The sequence below is a fragment of the Neoarius graeffei genome, chromosome 2, assembly GCF_027579695.1.
Source record: "Neoarius graeffei isolate fNeoGra1 chromosome 2, fNeoGra1.pri, whole genome shotgun sequence".
Lineage (NCBI taxonomy): Eukaryota > Metazoa > Chordata > Actinopteri > Siluriformes > Ariidae > Neoarius > Neoarius graeffei.
In genome coordinates, this window is record NC_083570.1 from 92,397,085 (window position 1) to 92,422,109 (window position 25,025).

The 25,025-nt window shown below is 40.5% G+C and overlaps 1 protein-coding gene across 1 annotated transcript; it reads left to right on the top strand.

The window, feature by feature from the left end:
- The first annotated feature begins 10,231 nt into the window (after positions 1 to 10,231).
- cdx1a (caudal type homeobox 1a) lies at positions 10,232 to 24,812 on the top strand. The gene is made up of 3 exons (XM_060910501.1): positions 10,232 to 10,780; positions 20,705 to 20,853; positions 24,615 to 24,812. Exons 1-3 carry the CDS (start codon positions 10,363 to 10,365, stop codon positions 24,810 to 24,812), a joined length of 765 nt encoding a protein of 254 aa, XP_060766484.1. The 5' UTR covers positions 10,232 to 10,362.
- Positions 24,813 to 25,025: the final 213 nt, after the last annotated feature.

Below are 25,025 nucleotides of genomic sequence, written 5' to 3' on the forward strand. Positions count from 1 at the left end.
ATCAGATCTCACAGCCTACTGCTGCACTAAACAGTGTGGAAATCAGATCTCACAGCCTACTGCTGCACTAAACAGTGTGGAAATCGGAACTCACAGCCTACTGCTGGACTAAACAGTGTGGAAATCGGACCTCACAGCCTACTGCTGCACTAAAAAGTGTGGAAATCGGAACTCACAGCCTACTGCTGCACTAAACAGTGTGGAAATCGGAATTCACAGCCTACTGCTGGACTAAACAGTGTGGAAATCAGACCTCACAGCCTACTGCTACTAAAAAGTGTGGAAATCGGAACTCACAGCCTACTGCTGGACTAAACAGTGTGGAAATCAGACCTCACAGCCTACTGCTGTACTAAACAGTGTGGAAATCGGACCTCACAGCCTACTGCTGGACTAAACAGTGTGGAAATCAGACCTCACAGCCTACTGCTGGACTATACAGTGTGGAAATCGGAACTCACAGCCTACTGCTGTACTAAACAGTGTGGAAATCGGACCTCACAGCCTACTGCTGCACTAAACAGTGTGGAAATCGGACCTCACAGCCTACTGCTGCACTAAACAGTGTGGAAATCGGACCTCACAGCCTACTGCTGCACTAAACAGTGTGGAAATCAGATCTCACAGCCTACTGCTGCATTAAACAGTGTGGAAATCGGACCTCACAGCCTACTGCTGCACTAAACAGTGTGGAAATCAGATCTCACAGCCTACTGCTGCACTAAACAGTGTGGAAATCAGATCTCACAGCCTACTGCTGCACTAAACAGTGTGGAAATCAGATCTCACAGCCTACTGCTGCACTAAACAGTGTGGAAATCGGAACTCACAGCCTACTGCTGGACTAAACAGTGTGGAAATCGGACCTCACAGCCTACTGCTGCACTAAAAAGTGTGGAAATCGGAACTCACAGCCTACTGCTGCACTAAACAGTGTGGAAATCGGAACTCACAGCCTACTGCTGGACTAAACAGTGTGGAAATCAGACCTCACAGCCTACTGCTGCACTAAAAAGTGTGGAAATCGGAACTCACAGCCTACTGCTGGACTAAACAGTGTGGAAATCGGACCTCACAGCCTACTGCTGCACTAAACAGTGTGGAAATCGGAACTCACAGCCTACTGCTGTACTAAACAGTGTGGAAATCGGACCTCACAGCCTACTGCTGCACTAAACAGTGTGGAAATCGGACCTCACAGCCTACTGCTGCACTAAACAGTGTGGAAATCGGACCTCACAGCCTACTGCTGCACTAAACAGTGTGGAAATCAGATCTCACAGCCTACTGCTGCACTAAACAGTGTGGAAATCGGAACTCACAGCCTACTGCTGGACTAAACAGTGTGGAAATCGGACCTCACAGCCTACTGCTGCACTAAAAAGTGTGGAAATCGGAACTCACAGCCTACTGCTGCACTAAACAGTGTGGAAATCGGAACTCACAGCCTACTGCTGGACTAAACAGTGTGGAAATCAGACCTCACAGCCTACTGCTGCACTAAAAAGTGTGGAAATCGGAACTCACAGCCTACTGCTGCACTAAACAGTGTGGAAATCAGACCTCACAGCCTACTGCTGCACTAAACAGTGTGGAAATCGGACCTCACAGCCTACTGCTGCACTAAACAGTGTGGAAATCGGATCTCACAGCCTACTGCTGCACTAAACAGTGTGGAAATCGGACCTCACAGCCTACTGCTGCACTAAACAGTGTGGAAATCAGATCTCACAGCCTACTGCTGCACTAAACAGTGTGAAAATCAGATCTCACAGCCTACTGCTGCACTAAACAGTGTGGAAATCAGATCTCACAGCCTACTGCTGCACTAAACAGTGTGGAAATCAGATCTCACAGCCTACTGCTGGACTAAACAGTGTGAAAATCAGATCTCACAGCCTACTGCTGCACTAAACAGTGTGGAAATCGGACCTCACAGCCTACTGCTGCACTAAACAGTGTGAAAATCAGACCTCACAGCCTACTGCTGCACTAAACAGTGTGGAAATCAGATCTCACAGCCTACTGCTGCACTAAACAGTGTGGAAATCAGATCTCACAGCCTACTGCTGCACTAAACAGTGTGAAAATCAGATCTCACAGCCTACTGCTGCACTAAACAGTGTCGAAATCGGACCTCACAGCCTACTGCTGCACTAAACAGTGTCGAAATCAGATCTCACAGCCTACTGCTGCACTAAACAGTGTGGAAATCAGATCTCACAGCCTACTGCTGCACTAAACAGTGTGAAAATCAGATCTCACAGCCTACTGCTGCACTAAACAGTGTGGAAATCAGATCTCACAGCCTACTGCTGCACTAAACAGTGTGGAAATCAGATCTCACAGCCTACTGCTGCACTAAACAGTGTGGAAATCAGATCTCACAGCCTACTGCTGCACTAAACAGAGTGAAAATCAGATCTCACAGCCTACTGCTGCACTAAACAGTGTGGAAATCAGATCTCACAGCCTACTGCTGCACTAAACAGTGTGGAAATCAGATCTCACAGCCTACTGCTGCACTAAACAGTGTGGAAATCGGAACTCACAGCCTATTGCTGGACTAAACAGTGTGGAAATCGGACCTCACAGCCTACTGCTGCACTAAAAAGTGTGGAAATAGGAACTCACAGCCTACTGCTGCACTAAACAGTGTGGAAATCGGAACTCACAGCCTACTGCTGGACTAAACAGTGTGGAAATCAGACCTCACAGCCTACTGCTGCACTAAAAAGTGTGGAAATCGGAACTCACAGCCTACTGCTGCACTAAACAGTGTGGAAATCGGAACTCACAGCCTACTGCTGGACTAAACAGTGTGGAAATCGGAACTCACAGCCTACTGCTGCACTAAACAGTGTGAAAATCGGAACTCACAGCCTACTGCTGGACTAAACAGTGTGGAAATCAGATCTCACAGCCTACTGCTGGACTAAACAGTGTGGAAATCAGATCTCACAGCCTACTGCTGCACTAAACAGTGTGGAAATCAGATCTCACAGCCTACTGCTGCACTAAACAGAGTGAAAATCAGATCTCACAGCCTACTGCTGCACTAAACAGTGTGAAAATCGGAACTCACAGCCTACTGCTGGACTAAACAGTGTGGAAATCGGAACTCACAGCCTACTGCTGCACTAAACAGTGTGAAAATCAGATCTCACAGCCTACTGCTGCACTAAACAGTGTGAAAATCAGATCTCACAGCCTACTGCTGCACTAAACAGTGTGAAAATCGGAACTCACAGCCTACTGCTGGACTAAACAGTGTGGAAATCGGAACTCACAGCCTACTGCTGCACTAAACAGTGTGGAAATCGGAACTCACAGCCTACTGCTGGACTAAACAGTGTGGAAATCAGACCTCACAGCCTACTGCTGCACTAAACAGTGTGGAAATCGGACCTCACAGCCTACTGCTGCACTAAACAGAGTGAAAATCAGATCTCACAGCCTACTGCTGCACTAAACAGTGTGGAAATCAGATCTCACAGCCTACTGCTGCACTAAACAGTGTGGAAATCAGATCTCACAGCCTACTGCTGCACTAAACAGTGTGGAAATCGGAACTCACAGCCTACTGCTGGACTAAACAGTGTGGAAATCGGACCTCACAGCCTACTGCTGCACTAAAAAGTGTGGAAATCGGAACTCACAGCCTACTGCTGCACTAAACAGTGTGGAAATCGGAACTCACAGCCTACTGCTGGACTAAACAGTGTGGAAATCAGACCTCACAGCCTACTGCTGCACTAAAAAGTGTGGAAATCGGAACTCACAGCCTACTGCTGCACTAAACAGTGTGGAAATCGGAACTCACAGCCTACTGCTGGACTAAACAGTGTGGAAATCAGACCTCACAGCCTACTGCTGCACTAAACAGTGTGGAAATCGGAACTCACAGCCTACTGCTGCACTAAACAGTGTGAAAATCGGAATTCACAGCCTACTGCTGGACTAAACAGTGTGGAAATCAGACCTCACAGCCTACTGCTGCACTAAACAGTGTGGAAATCAGACCTCACAGCCTACTGCTGCACTAAAAAGTGTGGAAATCGGAACTCACAGCCTACTGCTGCACTAAACAGTGTGAAAATCGGAACTCACAGCCTACTGCTGGACTAAACAGTGTGGAAATCGGAACTCGCAGCCTACTGCTGGACTAAACAGTGTGGAAATCAGACCTCACAGCCTACTGCTGTACTAAACAGTGTGGAAATCGGAACTCACAGCCTACTGCTGGACTAAACAGTGTGGAAATCAGACCTCACAGCCTACTGCTGGACTAAACAGTGTGGAAATCGGAACTCACAGCCTACTGCTGCACTAAACAGTGTGAAAATCGGAACTCACAGCCTACTGCTGCACTAAACAGTGTGGAAATCAGACCTCACAGCCTACTGCTGTACTAAACAGTGTGGAAATCAGATCTCACAGCCTACTGCTGGACTAAACAGTGTGGAAATCAGACCTCACAGCCTACTGCTGTACTAAACAGTGTGGAAATCATATCTTACTGCTGCACTAAACAGAGTGAAAATCAGATCTCACAGCCTACTGCTGCACTAAACAGTGTGGAAATCAGACCTCACAGCCTACTGCTGTACTAAACAGTGTGGAAATCGGAACTCACAGCCTACTGCTGGACTAAACAGTGTGGAAATCAGACCTCACAGCCTACTGCTGGACTAAACAGTGTGGAAATCGGAACTCACAGCCTACTGCTGCACTAAACAGTGTGAAAATCGGAACTCACAGCCTACTGCTGGACTAAACAGTGTGGAAATCAGACCTCACAGCCTACTGCTGTACTAAACAGTGTGGAAATCAGACCTCACAGCCTACTGCTGTACTAAACAGTGTGGAAATCAGATCTTACTGCTGCACTAAACAGAGTGAAAATCAGATCTCACAGCCTACTGCTGCACTAAACAGTGTGGAAATCAGACCTCACAGCCTACTGCTGTACTAAACAGTGTGGAAATCGGAACTCACAGCCTACTGCTGGACTAAACAGTGTGGAAATCAGACCTCACAGCCTACTGCTGGACTAAACAGTGTGGAAATCGGAACTCACAGCCTACTGCTGCACTAAACAGTGTGAAAATCGGAACTCACAGCCTACTGCTGGACTAAACAGTGTGGAAATCAGACCTCACAGCCTACTGCTGTACTAAACAGTGTGGAAATCAGATCTCACAGCCTACTGCTGGACTAAACAGTGTGGAAATCAGACCTCACAGCCTACTGCTGTACTAAACAGTGTGGAAATCAGATCTTACTGCTGCACTAAACAGTGTGGAAATCAGATCTCACAGCCTACTGCTGCACTAAACAGTGTGGAAATCGGAACTCACAGCCTACTGCTGGACTAAACAGTGTGGAAATCGGACCTCACAGCCTACTGCTGCACTAAAAAGTGTGGAAATCGGAACTCACTGCCTACTGCTGCACTAAACAGTGTGGAAATCGGAACTCACAGCCTACTGCTGGACTAAACAGTGTGGAAATCAGACCTCACAGCCTACTGCTGCACTAAAAAGTGTGGAAATCGGAACTCACAGCCTACTGCTGTACTAAACAGTGTGGAAATCAGACCTCACAGCCTACTGCTGTACTAAACAGTGTGGAAATCGGACCTCACAGCCTACTGCTGTACTAAAAAGTGTGGAAATCGGAACTCACTGCCTACTGCTGCACTAAACAGTGTGGAAATCGGAACTCACAGCCTACTGCTGGACTAAACAGTGTGGAAATCAGACCTCACAGCCTACTGCTGGACTAAACAGTGTGGAAATCGGAACTCACAGCCTACTGCTGTACTAAACAGTGTGGAAATCAGATCTCACAGCCTACTGCTGTACTAAACAGTGTGAAAATCAAACCTCACAGACTGCTGCTGTATTCAACAACGTAGCCTCACACTGCTTAGTACAGTAGTAGTTTGTGAGATGTTTTTCCAGTGTTAGCTTACTATATTTCCATCAATTTGTTGAATTTTCACTTTTTAATTCTTTATTGAATAGTCTTTTTTCATAGAATAGAATACTGCCTTAAGAATAATCCATATATTAAAACGTTAGAAACCTTCTGTTCTATTCTATTCTAACTGTGTGAAATCATAACTCACAATCTATTACTGTCCTTACATAATTCCCCGAGACTGCAGTGTAGTATGTACTCATTCATACAGTATTATACGAGCTCAAGCAAGAAAGAAAGAAAGAAAGAAAGAAAGAAAGAAAGTCATTTTTGGTTAGTATAAGGTCAGGTACTTCTCTGTAAAATGCTTATAATGCTTTTATGCTTTTAATTTGTCATATAAAATAATTAGAATACCTGTCTTCCAAAACACATAAATGATTTAGATTATTTTCACTAATGTGCAAACAACAAAATATAAATTTTGAAATAAAACGAATTTCACTGAGAATTATTATTATTATTATTATTACTTCAATTAACAGTTTACCAAAGCCTCATTATTTAAAACCACTACTTGATTGATTGCTTGCTTTATTCTGAACAGTAAAGAAAAAATAATAATTTTTAAAAAATTAAAAATGTAAAAAAATGCAATACTCAAAACATCGTCATGAACAAACAGAATAGCGTAGCCACAAGGCAGTAACATAATAATGTTCGGAAAGGATTAGGAAGAAGTAAATAACTTATCAAATCCTAACCCTCTATACCACCGCTAATCAAACATCACTTTCCGCCATAATAAAAATATATATAAAAGAAAACAAAAGCAACAAACAAAAAAGAAAACATACCATACCAAGACATACCAACATGGTGTAATATAGACCAAATCAACTCATATTTACAGATACTTATTATGTTATACATATATACAGTACATACATATACACATATCCATATGTACACAGACACCCATAATATCATATAATTATGCATATATATATATATATATATATTTTTTTTTTTTTTTTTTTTTTTTTTTTTCCCCACACACACTTTATATGGATCCGTCTCAGAAACTGGTCTCTCATTTGGGGTATTATGGTCAAAAAATACATTTTCTAATTTTACTTTTTTTTTTTTTTTTTTGCATTTACCTAACACTCAATGTTTCATTTGTCATGTTCAATAAGAATAAAGATAGTATCTTGCTTTATCTGGCCTCCACTGTGGAAAATTTTTTTGATTACAATTCAAATGCTTTTGTAAAATTGATTTACATATAAAATAACTCCATCATGAAGAATTAAAGCCCCTCCTTCACAGAGGAGTGAAAATATTGAATAAATTTCCTCTTTTTGATTGCTTGGGTTAAAAATGCCAAATTATGATGACTGAATTGATTATTCACTTAAATATTAATAATATGATACATTCTGGGTATTTGATATGGCGAAATAGGACACAATGGAAAAATCAAGAACACACCAGAAAGATGAGAATAACGGCGGTGGTAAAACAACAGCGACTGTACCGGCTGAAGGTCGCGCGGGTCTCTGCTGCGGCACGCGAGCAACGGGACATCACTACCGCACCGGACGGAGCGCGAGGCGGGGCAAAATGACTGGCCGTAGATTCTATCAAAAGTTCGATCTAAATTGACCATGGTTACAAAATATTGGCCAAGTGAAAGTGATTCAGTGGCCAAGTATGTCTCCTGATCTGAACCCAATCGAACACCTATGGGGAATTCTGAAGAGACAAGTTGAGCATCACTCTCCATCCAGCATCCAGTCACTAAAAGAGGTCATTGCTGAAGAATGGAAAAAAGATTGATGTTGCAAAATGTCGCCAACTTGTTCATTCCATGCCTAGAAGACTTGGTGCTGTCATTAAAAATCATGGAGGCCATACAAAGTACTAGATGTAGTAGTTTTTGTTGTGGGGTGTACTCATTTTTGCACCACCCTAATTTGAGTAAAACTGAAAAATGTGTAATCTAAGTTATATTATTAACCTTACTTTCACGTTATAAGTTAAACAGATGTTATATTAAACTTTGTGTTGTCAACATTTTGGAAATTGTTTGTGTTCATTGAGATATTGTTTAAAATGTTACTTTTCAAAGGGGGTGTACTCATTTACGCTCAGCACTGTATATACTTGTGGGTTGTTTGTTTGTTTTTCATGTACAATTCTATGGATAAAAGTTCAACCCATTTGAAATGGAACACATAACTGCAATGTTTCAGGAGCTTTCCTGTGATACTCTCCTATCTGAATGTAAATTTGATGTATATTTATGTCTGTATGTACAGTACCAGTCAAAAGTTTGGAAACACCTTCAAATTCGATGTTTTTTCTTTATTTTAATTAACTAAAAGACACTTCGTGACTGACTGTTATTTCTCTTTACTTAGCTGAGTGGTTCTTGACATAACATGGATTACTACAGTTGTCGAACAGGGCTATTTACTATATTTTTATTATTTACTCTTTACTGGTTGATGGTGTCAAATGCATTAAGAAGGCAAGAAATTCTATTTTTGACAAGACACGCCTGTTAATTGAGAAGCATTCCAGGTGACTACCTCAATGCCAATAGTGTGCAAAGCTGTAATCAAGGTGAAGACTTTGAAGAATCTAAAAGATGAAACATTGTTTTTTTAACACTTTTTTGTTTACCATATAATTCCATATAAGCCCTGTGATGACCGGGCGACTTGTCCAGGGTGTACCCCGCCTTTCGCCCGAAGTCAGCTGGGATAGGCTCCAGCTTGCCTGCGACCCTATAGAACAGGATAAAGCGGCTAGAGATAATGAGATGAGATGAGATAATTCCATATGTTATTTCATAGTTTTGATGAGTTCAGTATTGTTCTACAATGTAGGAAAAAATTAAAAACATCAAATTTGAAGGTGTTTCCCAACTTTTGACTGGTACTGTATGTATTTAATTTTTACGTAGAATAGAATAGAATAGGGCGGCACGGTGGTGTAGTGGTTAGCGCTGTCGCCTCACAGCAAGAAGGTCCTGGGTTCGAGCCCCGGGGCCGACGAGGGCCTTTCTGTGTGGAGTTTGCATGTTCTCCCCGTGTCCGCGTGGGTTTCCTCCGGGTGCTCCGGTTTCCCCCACAGTCCAAAGACATGCAGGTTAGGTTAACTGGTGACTCTAAATTGACCGTAGGTGTGAATGTGAGTGTGAATGGTTGTCTGTGTCTATGTGTCAGCCCTGTGATGACCTGGCGACTTGTCCAGGGTGTACCCCGCCTTTCGCCCGTAGTCAGCTGGGATAGGCTCCAGCTTGCCTGCGACCCTGTAGAACAGGATAAAGCGGCTAGAGATAATGAGATGAGATGAGATAATTCCATATGTTCCATATGTTATTTCATAGTTTTGATGAGTTCAGTATTGTTCTACAATGTAGGAAAAAAAATAAAAACATCAAATTTGAAGGTGTTTCCCAACTTTTGACTGGTACTGTATGTATTTAATTTTTACGTAGAATAGAATAGAAATGGGGGCAGCACGGTGGCATAGTGGTTGGCGCTGTCGCCTCACAGCAAGAAGGTCCGGGTTCGAGCCCCGTGGCCGGCGAGGGCCTTTCTGTGTGGAGTTTGCATGTTCTTCCCGTGTCCGCGTGGGTTTCCTCCGGGTGCTCCGGTTTCCCCCACAGTCCAAAGACATGCAGGTTAGGTTAACTGGTGACTCTAAATTGACTGTAGGTGTGAATGTGAGTGTGAATGGTTGTCTGTGTCTATGTGTCAGCCCTGTGATGACCTGGCGACTTGTCCAGGGTGTACCCCGCCTTTCGCCCGTAGTCAGCTGGGATAGGCTCCAGCTTGCCTGTGACCCTGTAGAACAGGATAAAGCGGCTACAGATAATGAGATGAGATGAGAAGGTTAGAAACATTCTATTCTATTCTATTCTATTCTATTCTATTCTATTCTATTCTATTCTGTTCCATTCCGTTCCGTTCTGTTCTGTTCTTTATAATGAGGTAATCGAACTGGAGTTCTTGGTGAGTAAAAGTGCGCAGCCGCTTTATATACAAATGCTGTATTTTCTTTATTTATTTTGAAGTAGAGTTACATTTCTACTGTCAAAAAAGTCTCCAGGAGAATCTTCTCTGTCTCTGATCTTTGGCCATTGTCCTGAGCACCACCCTGTCAATAAAAAACCCCTCTCCTGTGGACGGAGGTGTCGGTCCCTGTGTCCCTGTGCAGGGGCTGTAAAATCATACTCTACTGTAGTATACACCCCCCCCCCCCCATCCAGTTCCTGAGCAAACAGACGTCATCAGCCGTGTGGCCGACAGGTGAGCTTTACCAGGAAGGTGACTGTTTAATTAAAGTAAAACTCGCCTTTGCCCCGCGGCGGCTGACAGCAGGCTCCGGGGCCATTATGCGCCAGACATTCGGCTCGCCAGGATGTCCGTGAGCTACCTGTTGGAAAGGGACGGCGGCGCGATGTACAGCAACCCCACGCGCCACGTTAACCTCGGCTACGGCCACCAGAACGTGTACCCATCACCTCCATACTCGGACTATACCGGCTACCATCACGTCTCCGCCGTGGGCAACGAGCACCATCACGGAGCCCAGAGCGGCAGCGCGTGGAACCCGGTTTACGCGCCTGCGCACGACGAGTGGCCCCTGTACGCGCACGGAGCCACACACGCGCCCTTCCCCAGCCTCGGTTCCGTGAACGCAGGGAACGTGAGCGGCCTGGTGGCCCCGCAGGAACAGCGCAGCTTACCGAGTGTCCCCGGTCCTCCTCAACTGTCCCCTGTGTCTGAGAGGGACCAGGCCGAGTGGGCAAGACGCACAGGGCCACCAGCGAGCACAGGCGAGTTTACGCAGCATTATTACATTATTATAAATGTTTAAAGAAAAGAAAATAACATGACATCTTGTCTTATCCTATCCTCTCTGATTATCTGTAAAGCATGTTCCAAATTACCTTTGGCCCCTTCACTGTAATATTCCCTGGGTCCCCTCAAGAGGATGTGAAAACACCAAAAGATCTAACTTAACTTGTTGGGGCTAAATAAATAAATTAAATAATTAAAAGTCCATATGAGGTTTTTTTTTTTAATTATTATTATTATTTCCATAAGTTTCGTTTTTAATTCAGGAACTCTTCATGTTTCAAAACCTTTTCAAAGGATCCGAGAGAATTTCATTTGTTTCAAGGAAATGCCCTAAAATACTTTCCAGGAAGTTTTCTTTAAAAGACTGTGCTTGTGAAGAAATTCACATTCTAGCTTTTTTTTCTCACTACAAGTCAAAATAACCGGGCGGCACGGTGGTGTAGTGGTTAGCGCTGTTGCCTCACAGCAAGAAGGTCCGGGTTCGAGCCCCGTGGCCGGCGAGGGCCTTTCTGTGTGGAGTTTGCATGTTCTCCCCGTGTCCACGTGGGTTTCCTCCGGGTGCTCCGGTTTCCCCCACAGTCCAAAGACATGCAGGTTAGGTTAACTGACCGTAGGTGTGAATGTGAGTGTGAATGGTTGTCTGTGTCTATGTGTCAGCCCTGTGATGACCTGGCGACTTGTCCAGGGTGTACCCCGCCTTTCGCCCGTAGTCAGCTGGGATGGGCTCCAGCTTGCCTGCCACCCTGTAGAACAGGATAAAGCGGCTAGAGATAATGAGATGAGATGAGATGAGATGAGATGAGATGAAGTCAAAATAACAACCACGAGCACTGCACTGCATTGACACCGAACTGAACTGAAACTGAAATCCACTCAGCGCACTGACCGTCGACTACCAGAAACCTGAACAATCTGTGTACTAAACAGATCACTCAAGTAATTAATGGTATCTTGAGGCACCATGCAGCACATAATTTACACATTATTAGTGCTTTTCGACAACCTTATCAGTGTGGAATGAAGGCTCGGAGTTTATGAGGTGATAAGAAAACAGTGCTCTCATATCTTCTGTGTGTGTTGGTGTCTCTGTGGCTCCCAGAGGCCCCCGAAACCTCATTATTGGTAAAATAACTTAAAAACTCATCTCATTCTTTGTCCCATTTACTAAAACAAATCATCATTTTTCACAAATGGTAATATTTTAGTACATTTAGTGACATTTTAATAAGTAGTAGTTTTTCGAGCGCTCTGTTTCATATTTTGCGCAACAGCAAGAACAGAATGTCGTACTCGCATGAGGTTCGGTCTACAAAAATATCCTCGAACTAATTTAATATGTATACAACGGTTTAAAAAGTGATGTTTTAGTGTCGTGTTTACATTAGTGTTTATTTATCCTAATTGGTTTATTTGTTTATGCATTTATTCATTTATTAGAGGCTACTGGAGTGTGTCTCTATGACCTTAAGTATCCATATAGTTGACTTTATAACACCTGTTATGGGGTTATCTTTTGAGTAGTATATGAGTTTTGAGACCTCATATAGCGAGTGTCACCAATTAACCTCACAACTAAAGCTTTACTACTGTATTTTATCATTTTATTGACATGCACTATTTTACTCGATCCATGAGCCACAGAGTGTGTTAATGAGCCATTAGGCTACTGTTAAAGTAATAGTAAAACATTTCTAGGGATGAGTATTGGGGCTACAGGGAGAGTTTACAAAAGTTTTCCCATGTATGCATGTAAACTGCATAATGTTAACCTAGTTTTATGTATCACCTTTAAAATGTGGTTTCTGGTCAATTTTAACATCCTAGCTGTGAGTGCATTATTGCTCAGGGTGCTCAACTTGGGTATTTCTCAATTCTGTATTTACGGGGTGAGGTTAAAAATCCAGGCTCTCCAAGGAAAAAAAAGTTTACACCCCTACCTCCTTCACCTCACACCACCTGCAAAGATTATGGGTTCCGTTCTCGCCCAAATCTTTAAAGCTGCCTCATTACACCACCCCTGGACACTACTAACAGTGCATATTCTAACTCTGTATTCTAATGTATGTGATGTATCTGTAACTCATCAGCGGTGTGTGCTCACCAAACATAACACTTCCTAATTTTACTAACTATCTCAGCAGAGCTCAGCCTCATTTCACTATGTATCTCCACCAAGCTCCTAGTTTAACTCCTGACTGTTTGCACCTGGTAGTCAGGAAGTACTGTGCTTGCTCGGAGGAACACACTGGCGTCCCACAGTCTGTGCTGTAACCGCCATACAATATGATTATGTTGCTAAGAAGTACAACTATGTTCACTGCTCATTCTCTAATTGGCTGGAAAAAAAGGTTAGTGGACAGTAAAGCAGAAAGTGAGATTTGATGGTGATTTGGAGGTACGACAATTTAGAGACAGAACGTTTGAGATAAAAGGATCAGTCATGAGATACAGGCGTGTTGAAAAGATTTGAGAAGCATCACAGCGGGAAAAAAAACACAATTTGAAAGTACTGATATGTTTGAACAAAGAAATAATTAACCTGGATATACTGTCACAAAGTTTCAGCACCTAACTGAGACTTTTATATAATAATAATAATAATAATAATAATAATAATAATAATAATAATAATAATAAATTATGCTTGTAGAAAAGAGAAATATGATTTTATCATATTTTAAGATATTATTATTATTAAAAAATAATAATAAATTTTGCTTATAGAAAAGATAATAATAATTATTATTATGAGGATAGGTTTTGATTTTTTTAATTTATGTTTACATATTCAGATTTTTTTAACACAATTTCATATTTCTATATAGTTTTATTGTATATATATCCAGCCATATTTTAGATTATTAATGTACCTATGTACACAAGTCTGAGCTGTGCCTTTGTTACATTTGCATGCTGCTTTTGAAGTTTGAAATAAATTATCTTAAAAAAATTATTATTATTATTATTATTATTATTATTATTTCCATGGTTGATTTTCTCAGCTCTTCAGCTGGTGTTTGTATTGGTATCCAGTTAGAGCCTCTAACCTGAGGTATCCAATACTCTCCTCAGTATTCTTGTCGATCCTAGCAAGGTAGAGAATTGTACTGTCTACTTCTTTCTTCTCGATATCCAACTTTGTGGTCTTCCTCCAGTTTTGCCACAGCACCTAGCGCTCCTACTACAACCGGTATCACGTTCACTGAAGTGTTCCACAATCTTTGAATCTCTCTTGCCAAATCCTGGTAGTTCTCCACTTTCTCCTTTCCCTTCTCTTCTACTCTTCCATCTCCAGGTATTGATATGTCTATGACCCAGGTGTGGTTTAGATTTTTGTCTTTCACTACGATGTCTGGTCTTCGTGCCTGTATAACATGATCTGTTTGTATCGAGAAATCCCAAAGTATCTTTGCTTTACTATTTTCTGTCACTTTCTCTGCCACGTGGTCATACCAATTCCTTGACTATGGTAGTTCATATTTCTTACATAGATTCCAGTGCATTATTTGTGCAACTTTGTCATGCCTCTTTCTATATTCGCATTGTGCAAGTTTACTACACTCGCTGAGAATGTGAAATATAGTTTCGTCCCTCTCGTTACACATTCTGAATTTTGTTGTTCCTGCTTGTTTTTCTATGTTAACCTTCCTCCATCGTGTTGGTAGTGCGTGATCCTGTGCCGCAGTAATGAGTCCTTCAGTTTCCTTTTTCATGTACCTATCCGTTCCTGAGCCACTTGTAGGCCTTCTTCACATCATGTTTTTCTGTTAACTTAGGGTACTGCCCATGCAGCACTTTCTCTTTCCAATGGAAAAAAAATATATTATTATTATTATTATTATTATTATTATTATTATTATTATTATTATTATTATTAAAAATAATAATAATAAATGATGCTTATAGAAAAGAGAAATATTATTAGATCATATTTTAATTAATTATTATTCTTTCCCCCCACTATTATCAGTCCAGATCCAGCTATGGTAAGAGGCTGTGAGTCAGTGTTTCCTCATAGCATGTGTGGCGAAAGATGAACGCATGTATACCACACTATAGTCGAGTTGCATGTCCAAAGGTGGTGCAGTGTTGCCCAACATTAGTGTATTATCCATCACTGGGTCAAAGCACAAGGCGTCCTTGAAGGCAGCAGCCTGTATCCTGGTGAAAGATTTTCTGAAAAGCTAACAGCAGAAGCCAGGCAGTCTGATGACATGCAGGCCGCACCCTGCTGTGTCCACTTCAGGAGGAACCCGCGAACGCTGATAACACTGACAGGGGTGCATGTGTGTAGGTGTGTACGTGTGTCCGAGAGATAGCCAAAGTGTGTGTGTGTGTGTGTGTGTGTGTGTGTGTGTGTGTGTGTGTGTGTGTGTGTGTGTAGAGAGAGAGAGATCTGGCACATGGCAACAGTCGACTACGTGAGAGCGATCAAGAAACTCAGGGTGGCTGCTCAGGCTGTATTACAAAATAGGGAAAACGGATATGAAATTCACTTTGCTATGAAGTCAGAATTCATATGAATTTTTGAGCACTTACTCACTGAGGAAATAGGAATGAATGATTTTTTTTTTTTTTTGCACAATACAGTTCAGTACAAGTTATTGGCAAAGTCATGAGTTAAGAACTAAAGTCAAATCTACAATTAATTTGTCTTTCATTCTCCTGTCCATAACTGTCTCGGTGTTTATGACTACATGGTACTCATCCAACACCCACACACACGTTTATATAACACATACACAAGTGTCCAAGTGTGTGTATATATAAGTGTATATCTAAGTGTGCTTGACTTAGCATGCCGGTAATAGCATGTCTTATCTAATAAGTTAGACTTGTATAAATATATCATCAGCTCAGCGTCTTGTCAGGAAACATTCAAGATCAATTCCATCAGTGACTAAACCAGCTTAAGCACTGGGTGTATATATTTGTTTTTGGCCTGTTTTTTTTTTTCCTTTTTTCACAGTGCAAACAAAATTTGATAAGATTTACTACAAAACCTGACCTGGTGTTTGTGGAGCCTGTGAAATATTTTAAAGAGTCCAACTATATATATATATATATATATATATATATATATATATATATATATATATATATATATAGAGAGAGAGAGAGAGAGAGAGAGAGAGAGAGAGAGAGATAGGGTATGTATTATATAAATACAGACATTGCATTTTAAAAATCTTTATAGAAGCTAAGAACCCTTATTTATTCATTGGACCCTTAAAGAACGCTTAACCTTCAACCTACCAAGTGGGGTCCATCTGGACCCCGCACCTATATGTTTGTTTGCCATTTTAAAAATATGTGACATACTGCCTCACCGTTTTATGAATTTGTTGGAATTTATGTCTTAATTAAAACACTAAAGCACCGGAAGATCAGCTTTTTGCATTGTGAAGGTATAATTAATTTGTTACTGGGGTCCAACCGGACCCCAGAGTAAAGTTTATCTGTCTTTCATTTTATAATTGAATAGCACACTGAAAGTTAACTTCTTTTATTTCTTTTATGTTCCATAATGAAACTACCAAGGCATTCCTTCTTGGGGTCCGTGTGGACCCCATTGCTGCAATAAGCACAGGCTGCAAAACAAAAGCCCTAAATTATTTTACAATTACTTTTTTGTTTTAAATTCTGTAAGAAAAGACCTAAGTTGTAATCCAGAATGTTTTACAGCTGCATGAGCTGCAAAAATCATGTATATAATGCCAATTTTTTATGTGGCGCTATAATTTGCTACATGTATGCTAGTTATTGCAATATTATTGCAATGTTATTGCATTTATAATACATCATTGATATTCAGCCATAGTGGATTTTGTTCTTCAATAAAGTTATGTCTGTTTGCTGCATTGAATTGGTTCTTACTGCATTGATTTCAAGGTATTCCCTCCTGGGCCGCCTGGTAGTTTGTGTATGTAAAATTGGCTGGTAGGATGACGGTTAAGTGTGTTCTTTATGCCTTGGGCCCTTTAGTGTATTGCTGTTATTAATACAAGATGTTCTGAACAAAACTTATCTGGTGATTTTGTCTTTATAAGCTTTAATTTTAAAGAAAAGTATTGGGGTCCAAACGGACCCCACATGGTAAGATTAAGGTGTAAAATAGCATGGTAGGATGAGGGTTAAAGAACCAAGGATGCATCCCACAACAGAGGATTTCACCTTGAGATAGGGATAGAAAAAAAAAAACCTTGAAGAAACCCCTTTATTTTCCTAAGAACGTCGCTACAAAATACAAGAGAAAAGATGCGTTTTATCACATTTACTTCGATTTATTTTGGGACAAAAGTCTGGCTAACACAAAACGTGAATTTTAATGTTCTGCATTTTAGCTCATGCCTTCTTAACATCAAAATTTGGAACACTTTATGCTTTTGGGGTTTAACTGTGTGCAAGGTTTACCTGCAAAATGTCAGTGTGTAAACAAATTTCTTTCCTGTGATTGAGTCACGTTCATCATTTCTTAAGTGATCAAGTCATATTCAGCATAACTTGTCCAAAAACTTCAATATTAAGTGTTTTAGGACGATAAAAATGTAAATGTACGTAAAATATTCGGATCCTTTTCTTAAACAAGTGTTTAAAGGCAAGAAGGAAACTCTTTTCTATTGGGACAAGCATTTAGAAATACAATATGACGAAAACTTTGCACTTTATTTATACATACATCAAATAGGGCTCTCAAAGGTTTGATTAATTTTTAGTCAGAATGATGTAGTTAATAATTGTGGCACATAGCTGTGCTCTTGAAGGCACACAAAGGCTTTTGTGTGTGTCGTGTTATTACTCTGTGTCATAAGCAAATATTAATACACAATGTGATGTCCATCACGGGGAACTGATACTTTAATGTGGGAGGCATGTACAGTAGTTTATGCTGTTACCTGAGTTTCAGTGTCTAAGGTTCGGTAAATTGTCGAGCTGATATTCCACGTTAAATCCTTCGATCCACGTGTGAACAGAGGTGTTAAAAGTTAAAACCCAAAATCTTTAGTTGAATAAAAGTGAAATTGCTCATCTGAATAAAAACTCTGGTAAATAAAAAAAAAAAACTCAATTCAAATTCTTCACTTCAGATGAAGTAGAAAAGTATAAACTCTTAAATTTACTTCATGTCTGAAAATGTACAATAAAGACACCCCAAAAAAAGCATGCATCTTAAATCCTGGACTAAATTTTGTTATTGCTGATAAATTCATTAAGGCTAACTAACAACAGCTTTATTGTTCAAATCTCTCACATTAACCAGCACCAGTGTTGTAGTCGAGTCACTAAACTTCAAGTCCGAGTCCAGTCTCGAGTCCCCAGTGTTCAAGTCCAAGTCATTAAAAATAATTTTGAGTCTGAGTCGAGTCCACTACTGATCTGAGTCCAAGACTCCAACCGCACCATTTGCCGGTGGCTGTTTTAGCGCCATTAACATTAGTTTCTTCCTGAACATGCCATATGAACAGGTGAATGTGCTTCTGTTTATCAGGGAAACTGTGGTTGGTAGAAGAGAGCAACTGGACTTGTTTGAAGATTCTTGAAAACGTTTCACCTCTCATCCGAAAGGCTTCCTCAGTTCTGTTTGACTAATAGGGAGTATCAGGTATTTATCCTTTCATGGATCATAAAAGAATCAGTATCAGAATCAGTATCAGACACAACTGAGGAAGCCTTTCGGATGAGAGGTGAAACGTTTTCAAGAATCTTCAAACAAGTCCAGTTGCTCTTTTCTACCAACCACAGTTTACTATGACCTGGATGACTGAGAATCTTCACAGACATCTTTGTCAGGGAGTGTGAAGTATTCTGTTAGAGATGGTTGGGAGATGGATGTAAGTGCAGAAGGTGTGTTTATTAATACAGGTGAAGACGGTACACAATCCAGAATGGCAGGCAAAATCGTAAAACGGTGAAACAGGCAACAGGTCGAACGAGGCACAAACAGGCTATCGAAGACTCGGCAGAATCAAAGACGAGAAACAGGAAATCAGGGATCAGGAAACCAAACAAGGAAATAAGGCTCTGTAATGTGTCAGCAACGCAACTCAATACTTCGCAAAGTAAGAAAGTTTTCACAGTTTTTATATAGGCGCGCTGATTGTTCCTTAATCCTGTGCAGGTGCAAGTCATTTACGGCGCGCGCGAGAGTCCGCTTGGTGTGCGTGCTGTCCGGAGCGCGCCCGAGAGTCTATCTGATGCACGCGCCAAGGTGCACAGGTGTGACACTCTGGCACGCAATTAGTACAAAAATTAATGTAGATATAAATATCTTATGCCAAATTATTATGGCATGTTACAAAAAAATAAAGAAAAAAATCCAAGTCCTCGTCTCCGATTTACGAGTCCGAATGCAGTTAATGCACGAGTCCGAGTCATCAGTGCTCAAGTCCAAGTCGAGTCACGAGCCCTTAAAAATAGGGCACGAGTCAGACTCGAGTCCTACAAGCCTGGCCAGCACGATAGCTACACTCTCAGAAAATGAAGTACATTACTGTACTTTTATGAGTTCAAGCTAAGAAGCTTTTGTCACACGTACACTCAAGCACACAGTGAAATTTAACCTCTGCATTACAAGTGAGCAATGAGCACACACACATACCCAGAGCAGTGGGCAGCTATGCTACAGCACCCAGGGAGCAGTTGTGGGTTAGGTGCCTCGCTCAAGGGCACTTCAGCCCAACCTCAGGCCAAGGCCACCCCATGTTAGCCAAACGGCATGTTTTTGGACTGTGCAGGAAACCGGAGCACCCGGAGGAAATCCACACAGACACGGGGAGAACATGCAAACTCCACACAGAAAGGCCGCTGGGCTCGAACACAGAACTTTCTTACTGTGAGGCGACAGTGCTAACCACCATGCCGCCCAGTGGTGATATCTTGTCACTGGGGCAGTACCTTCTAAGGTACTTATTTATACCCTTGATATATTGTTTGGGAACATATATGTACATTTTTGGCCCTAAAAAGGTACCTTGAGGTCCAAAAATGATCCCTCGGGGGTATGTTAGTGTAGAGTGTACCTTGGGGGACAGAAATGGACTCCTACTGTACCCCTATTTCTGACAGTGTAGTAACTCGTATGATACATACTGAATGCTAATACAATACCGTTCAAAAGTTTGGGGTCACCCAGACAATTTTGTGTTTTCCATGAAAAGTCACACTTTTATTTCCCACCATAAGTTGTAAAATGAATAGAAAATATAGTCAAGATATTTTTCTGGCTGTTTTGAGCATTTAATCGACCCCACAAATGTGATGCTCCAGAAACTCAATCTGCTCAAAGGAAGGTCAGTTTTATAGCTTCTCTAAAGAGCTCAACTGTTTTCAGCTGTGCTAACATGATTGTACAAGGGTTTTCTAATCATCCATTAGCCTTCTGAGGCAATGAGCAAACACATTGTACCATTAGAACACTGGAGTGAGAGTTGCTGGAAATGGGCCTCTATACAACTATGGAGATATTGCACCAAAAACCAGACATTTGCAGCTAGAATAGTCATTTACCACATTAGCAATGTATAGAGTGGATTTCTGATTAGTTTAAAGTGATCTTCATTGAAAAGAACAGTGCTTTTCTTTCAAAAATAAGGACATTTCAAAGTGACCCCAAACTTTTGAACGGTAGTGTAGCTAAGTTTTATCAGCGAAATTGTCTTGATATATCCAAAGTGTACATAAGAGAAGATAGATTACAGTGATATTAGGTCTCATCCTCACTGTCACATCTGTTAAAGTTTAGATTTGTTCAGAATTTGGATCACCTCATAACTGTAAAAGATGTGATTATAGAGAAGTTCAGTGAGTTTTAGGTGAAAGTAAAACCCAAGTAATGTCATTGTTCTGTACTTTGTTAATTCCGACACTGTATTTTGCTCACATTTCTTTTCACGCTGCAGGAGGGAAGACGAGGACAAAGGATAAGTACAGGGTGGTGTACAGCGACCATCAGCGCCTGGAGCTCGAGAAGGAATTCCACTTTAGCCGTTACATCACTATCAGGCGGAAAGCTGAGCTTGCTGTGGCTCTCAGCCTCTCCGAACGCCAGGTGGGCGAGACTTCAACTTCAGACGCTTCCACAAAATCGGAAAAGGAATTTTATTGATTGATTAAGTCAAACTGTAGCCGTATCATTGAATAGTCTGGCATTCAATCTGGCAAACATTCACTGCTGCACTGAATTCCTTTATCTTAAAATAAAATCTTAACATGACATGGTGACAAAAAAAATGAATTATGGCTTCATATTTTCAAAAAAATACACATTAGCTGAGGCAGATTTGCTCTTAATTTCAGACCTATGAGCTTCAACAACTTCACACTGTAAAAAAGAATAGTTGAGAATACTTGAAATTTCAAGGCAACAATCTGCATTAATAATTTTATGTTTTGCCAATGATGTGCCCATGATAATCCAAACTATGATAACACTGTTATCTTTATTAAGATTTCTTAATTAAGTCAATTTTCAATTCCTCATTCTGCCAACATAGATTTCTCTTTTTGCTGAACAGTGGCATTCACAGTAGTACAAAAAGGCAATTGAGGTTATCACAAATTTTTTTACCTTTATTTGGATAAGACAGTGTAGAGACAGATCGATCAGGAAATGACCTCAGGTCAGAATCAAACCCAGGCTCCTGGATTTATGGTAAGGCGCCTTATCCACCTGAGCCACGACAACATGAACTTCAACTGGAGAGAGAACCACATTGCCCAGCCCTTGGATTTGGGAGAGGAAACCACGTGTCTTGGTCATTCAGAGCATGCGCTGAATAAACACCTGTGACAATTATGTATTTTCAATTCAGATTATTCACTATTGTATATTTACACATCATTGAGGTGCACCCTATCAGTTTGATGTGGATTTTTCTTGATGTGGATAATTCTAAAAAATAGAATTACGCTTTGTTCAAGTAATTCCATATTCACAATTGAATGGACAAGAAAATATGAATAATTATTAACGAACAGAAAAATCCACATCAAACTGATAGGGTGCACCTCAATGATGTGTAAATATGCAATAGTGAATAATCTGAATTGAAAATACATAATTGCCACAGGTGTTTATTCAGCACATGCTCTTAATGACCAAGACACGTGGTTTCCTCTCCCAAATCCAAGGGCTGGGCAATGTGATTCTCTCTCCGGTTGAAGCTCATGTTGTCGTGGCTCAGGTGGATAAGGCGCCATACCATAAATCTGGGGACCCGGGTTTGATTCCGACCTGAGGTCATTTCCAGATCCCTCCCCGTCTCTCTCTCCTGCTCATTTCCTGTCTCTACACTGTCCTATCCAAATAAAGGTAAAAAAAATTTATGATAACCTCAATTGCCTTTTTGTACTACTGTGAATGCCACTGTTCAGCAAAAAGAGAAATCTATGTTGGCAGAATGAGGAATTGAAAATTGACTTAATTAAGAATTCTTAATAAAGATAACAGTGTTATCATAGTTTGGATTATCATGGGCACATCGTTGGCAAAACATAAAATTCTTAATGCAGACGGTTGCCTTGAAATTTCAAGTATTCTCGACTATTCTTTTTTACAGTGCAGGAGCTTTATTAATTAGGATAGTTTTCATTTTTAAGATTCATTTTAAAAATGATTTCTGTTTTTTTATATTTATACAATAATAATATTTCTATTTAATTTTCATAGTTTGTAGATTTTTTTTCTTTCACTTTTAGGAATTTTAGTTCTAGGGACAAATTGAGCATTCGAATACAGGCAAAACAAGTCTAATGTATGGTATGATTAAAAGTAGACCGCCTTTTGATTTCATAAAATCGGTAAAATTTAATTATTTCTGAAATTTGCTCATTGTGATATACGTTTATTTCTGTAATATCTAAAAAAAAAAAAAACCAGGCCATTCTTTGGCTGGGAAGTTATTTAATGTGAGGGGATTAAAGTAGATAATGTGCATGAAATTGCTCGCTTCGTGCAGTCAAGCAGACAGAGCAAGTCCGTGTGTGTGTGCGCATGTGCAGGTTTACCTTTGACCGTGCACTGACAGTTCCATCATTCTGTCGCTAAACAAACAGCTGATCACACCGAGGTGCTCGCTGACCGCCCATATTTATTAGTTTGGTCCTGCGTTTCCTTTCCTTCGTATATAACATAACGTCTTTTCTTCTCGCTTTCCGTTACTGTAGTCGGTCTTTCACGTTTCATTCGCACACTCACGTCCTCCGTTTTTCTGTCCTGTTTCAAATTTGTTTCCCACAATGCCTTGCGCGAATGGGGAAAGCCCACCACGTCATGCATGACATAGTATCTTGAATTGGGTCATGGTGAAGCAGGAAAAAATAGCGGAGAATTCAGGGCCACGTGGCCCTAAATTCATTAATTGTTCTATTTTTAAAAAATGAATAAAATTGGATGTCTGTGATTCGAATTCAGTAGCTTTCAGTCCACCGAATAAAAATAATTGGGTGTCGGGAAAAATTCTTTTTATGACCTACACTTGAAAAATCTGAAAGGCAGTACAGCTTTAAAGTTTCTTAAAGTGCCATTCCACCATTGGATGTATTCTTTGGCATAAAATACAATATATTTTGACAACATATATAAATGGTATCACTAGATAGAGAAATCTTTTAGCTTCAAAATGATATATCAAACATAATTTTTTGAAAACGACAAGTATATTAATTTTGCGACCAAAGTCACCTACCCTTTTAATTTCCACGCGTGATGTCACCGGCAGGTTCCCCTTCTTGTGTACCACGTGACGTGTGACGTGGCACATATTATCAGCAATGGCGGATAGAACGCGATAAAAATAATACCAATAAATCTAGCTAATACCAATAAATCTAGCTAACTGAAAGATTAACTCAAAATTTTTCGCAATTTTTTTGGCCCCCATAATACGAGGAGAAATGGCTCTCTCACTTTGGGGGTTTCCTGGTCTAAAAATAGACCGACACGTGGTACACAAGAAGGAGAACCTGCCGATGGCATCACGTTTCACTACCGCGCGGAAATTAAAAGGGTAGGTGACTTTGGTCGCAAAATTAATATACTTGTCCTTGTCAAAAAATTATGTTTGATATATCATTTTGAAGCTAAAAGATTTCTCTGTCTAGTCATGTTGTCATAAAATATATTGTATTTTATGCCAAAGAATACATCCAATGGTGGAATGGCACTTTAAGTAAAAAAAAAGTCAGTATTGTAGCTCGCCAAACATGGGACGAATATAAACATAAATAAAAAGTAATTACAGCTGCTTTTAATTCTGTTTCATTTTATTTTGAATTCAGAGGGATGATTTAGTTTAATTTCACTGTAGCTTTTGATTAAATTTTAGCTCACACTGACCTTGACCTTTGTAACTTTTCATTCTAATTATCTCATGACAAACTTTTTATGAATATGATTCATTGTGAGCCGAAAGGAACAAACACACTGATTTTAATTTTGGGTTGATGTTTTAATTTTATATATATATACACATATACAGGGCTGCAAAAGTAGGTATACAGTAAGGATTATTCCAGTATTGCCAGTATTACAATAGTGGTGCTGGGTTTTATTTAATACTAACATTTTGTGCGAACATTTTGTTTTTCATTACTGTATACCTACTTTTGCAGCCCCCTGTATAATAGATTTTGTAATTATTTCATCTCGTCTGTTTATTAATTCTAGTGGTAAAGGTAAATATCATCTATTGACCTCCTTTGGAATCATCAACCCAGTACTTATTCCTGGAATATTTTATAATCTCACTTTTTTGCCTATGCCTACTAACAGGGATTTCTTTTCTGTTCCTTTTGACATATGTTGAAAAGGTAAAGATCTGGTTTCAGAACAGACGTGCCAAAGAGAGGAAGCTGAACAGGAAGAAGATCCAGCAGTCGCAGCAGGCCTCCACCACTACAGCCACTCCACCAGCCATCGATATCCACGCCAGTGCTGCTATAGTCGCGAGCACCAGCGGCAGCTTGTTGACAGACACTTTATCTACGGCTATTAAAGAAGAATACTAAAAACTGCTGATAGCAGACTTGGAACATGCAATGTGGATGTTAAACTAAGGAAAGCAAGCGTTTACATTACACTCTGAGTGATATAACACACACACACAAAAAAAAACACCACACGTAAAAATTTAACACGACACAAGAAATAGCAAATGAAGCACAGTATTTTAATTGCTTTTCAGTTATAACAGAAATTGTCGTCATGATTAAGGAGAAGCA

Coding starts and splice junctions, on each gene's coding strand:
- cdx1a (XM_060910501.1), top strand. CDS start 10,363: ATGTCCGTGAGCTACCTGTTGGAAAGGGACGGCGGCGCGATGTACAGC. Junction 10,781..20,704: donor AGGGCCACCAGCGAGCACAG/GCGAGTTTACGC, acceptor TTCACGCTGCAG/GAGGGAAGACGAGGACAAAG. Junction 20,854..24,614: donor TCAGCCTCTCCGAACGCCAG/GTGGGCGAGACT, acceptor TATGTTGAAAAG/GTAAAGATCTGGTTTCAGAA.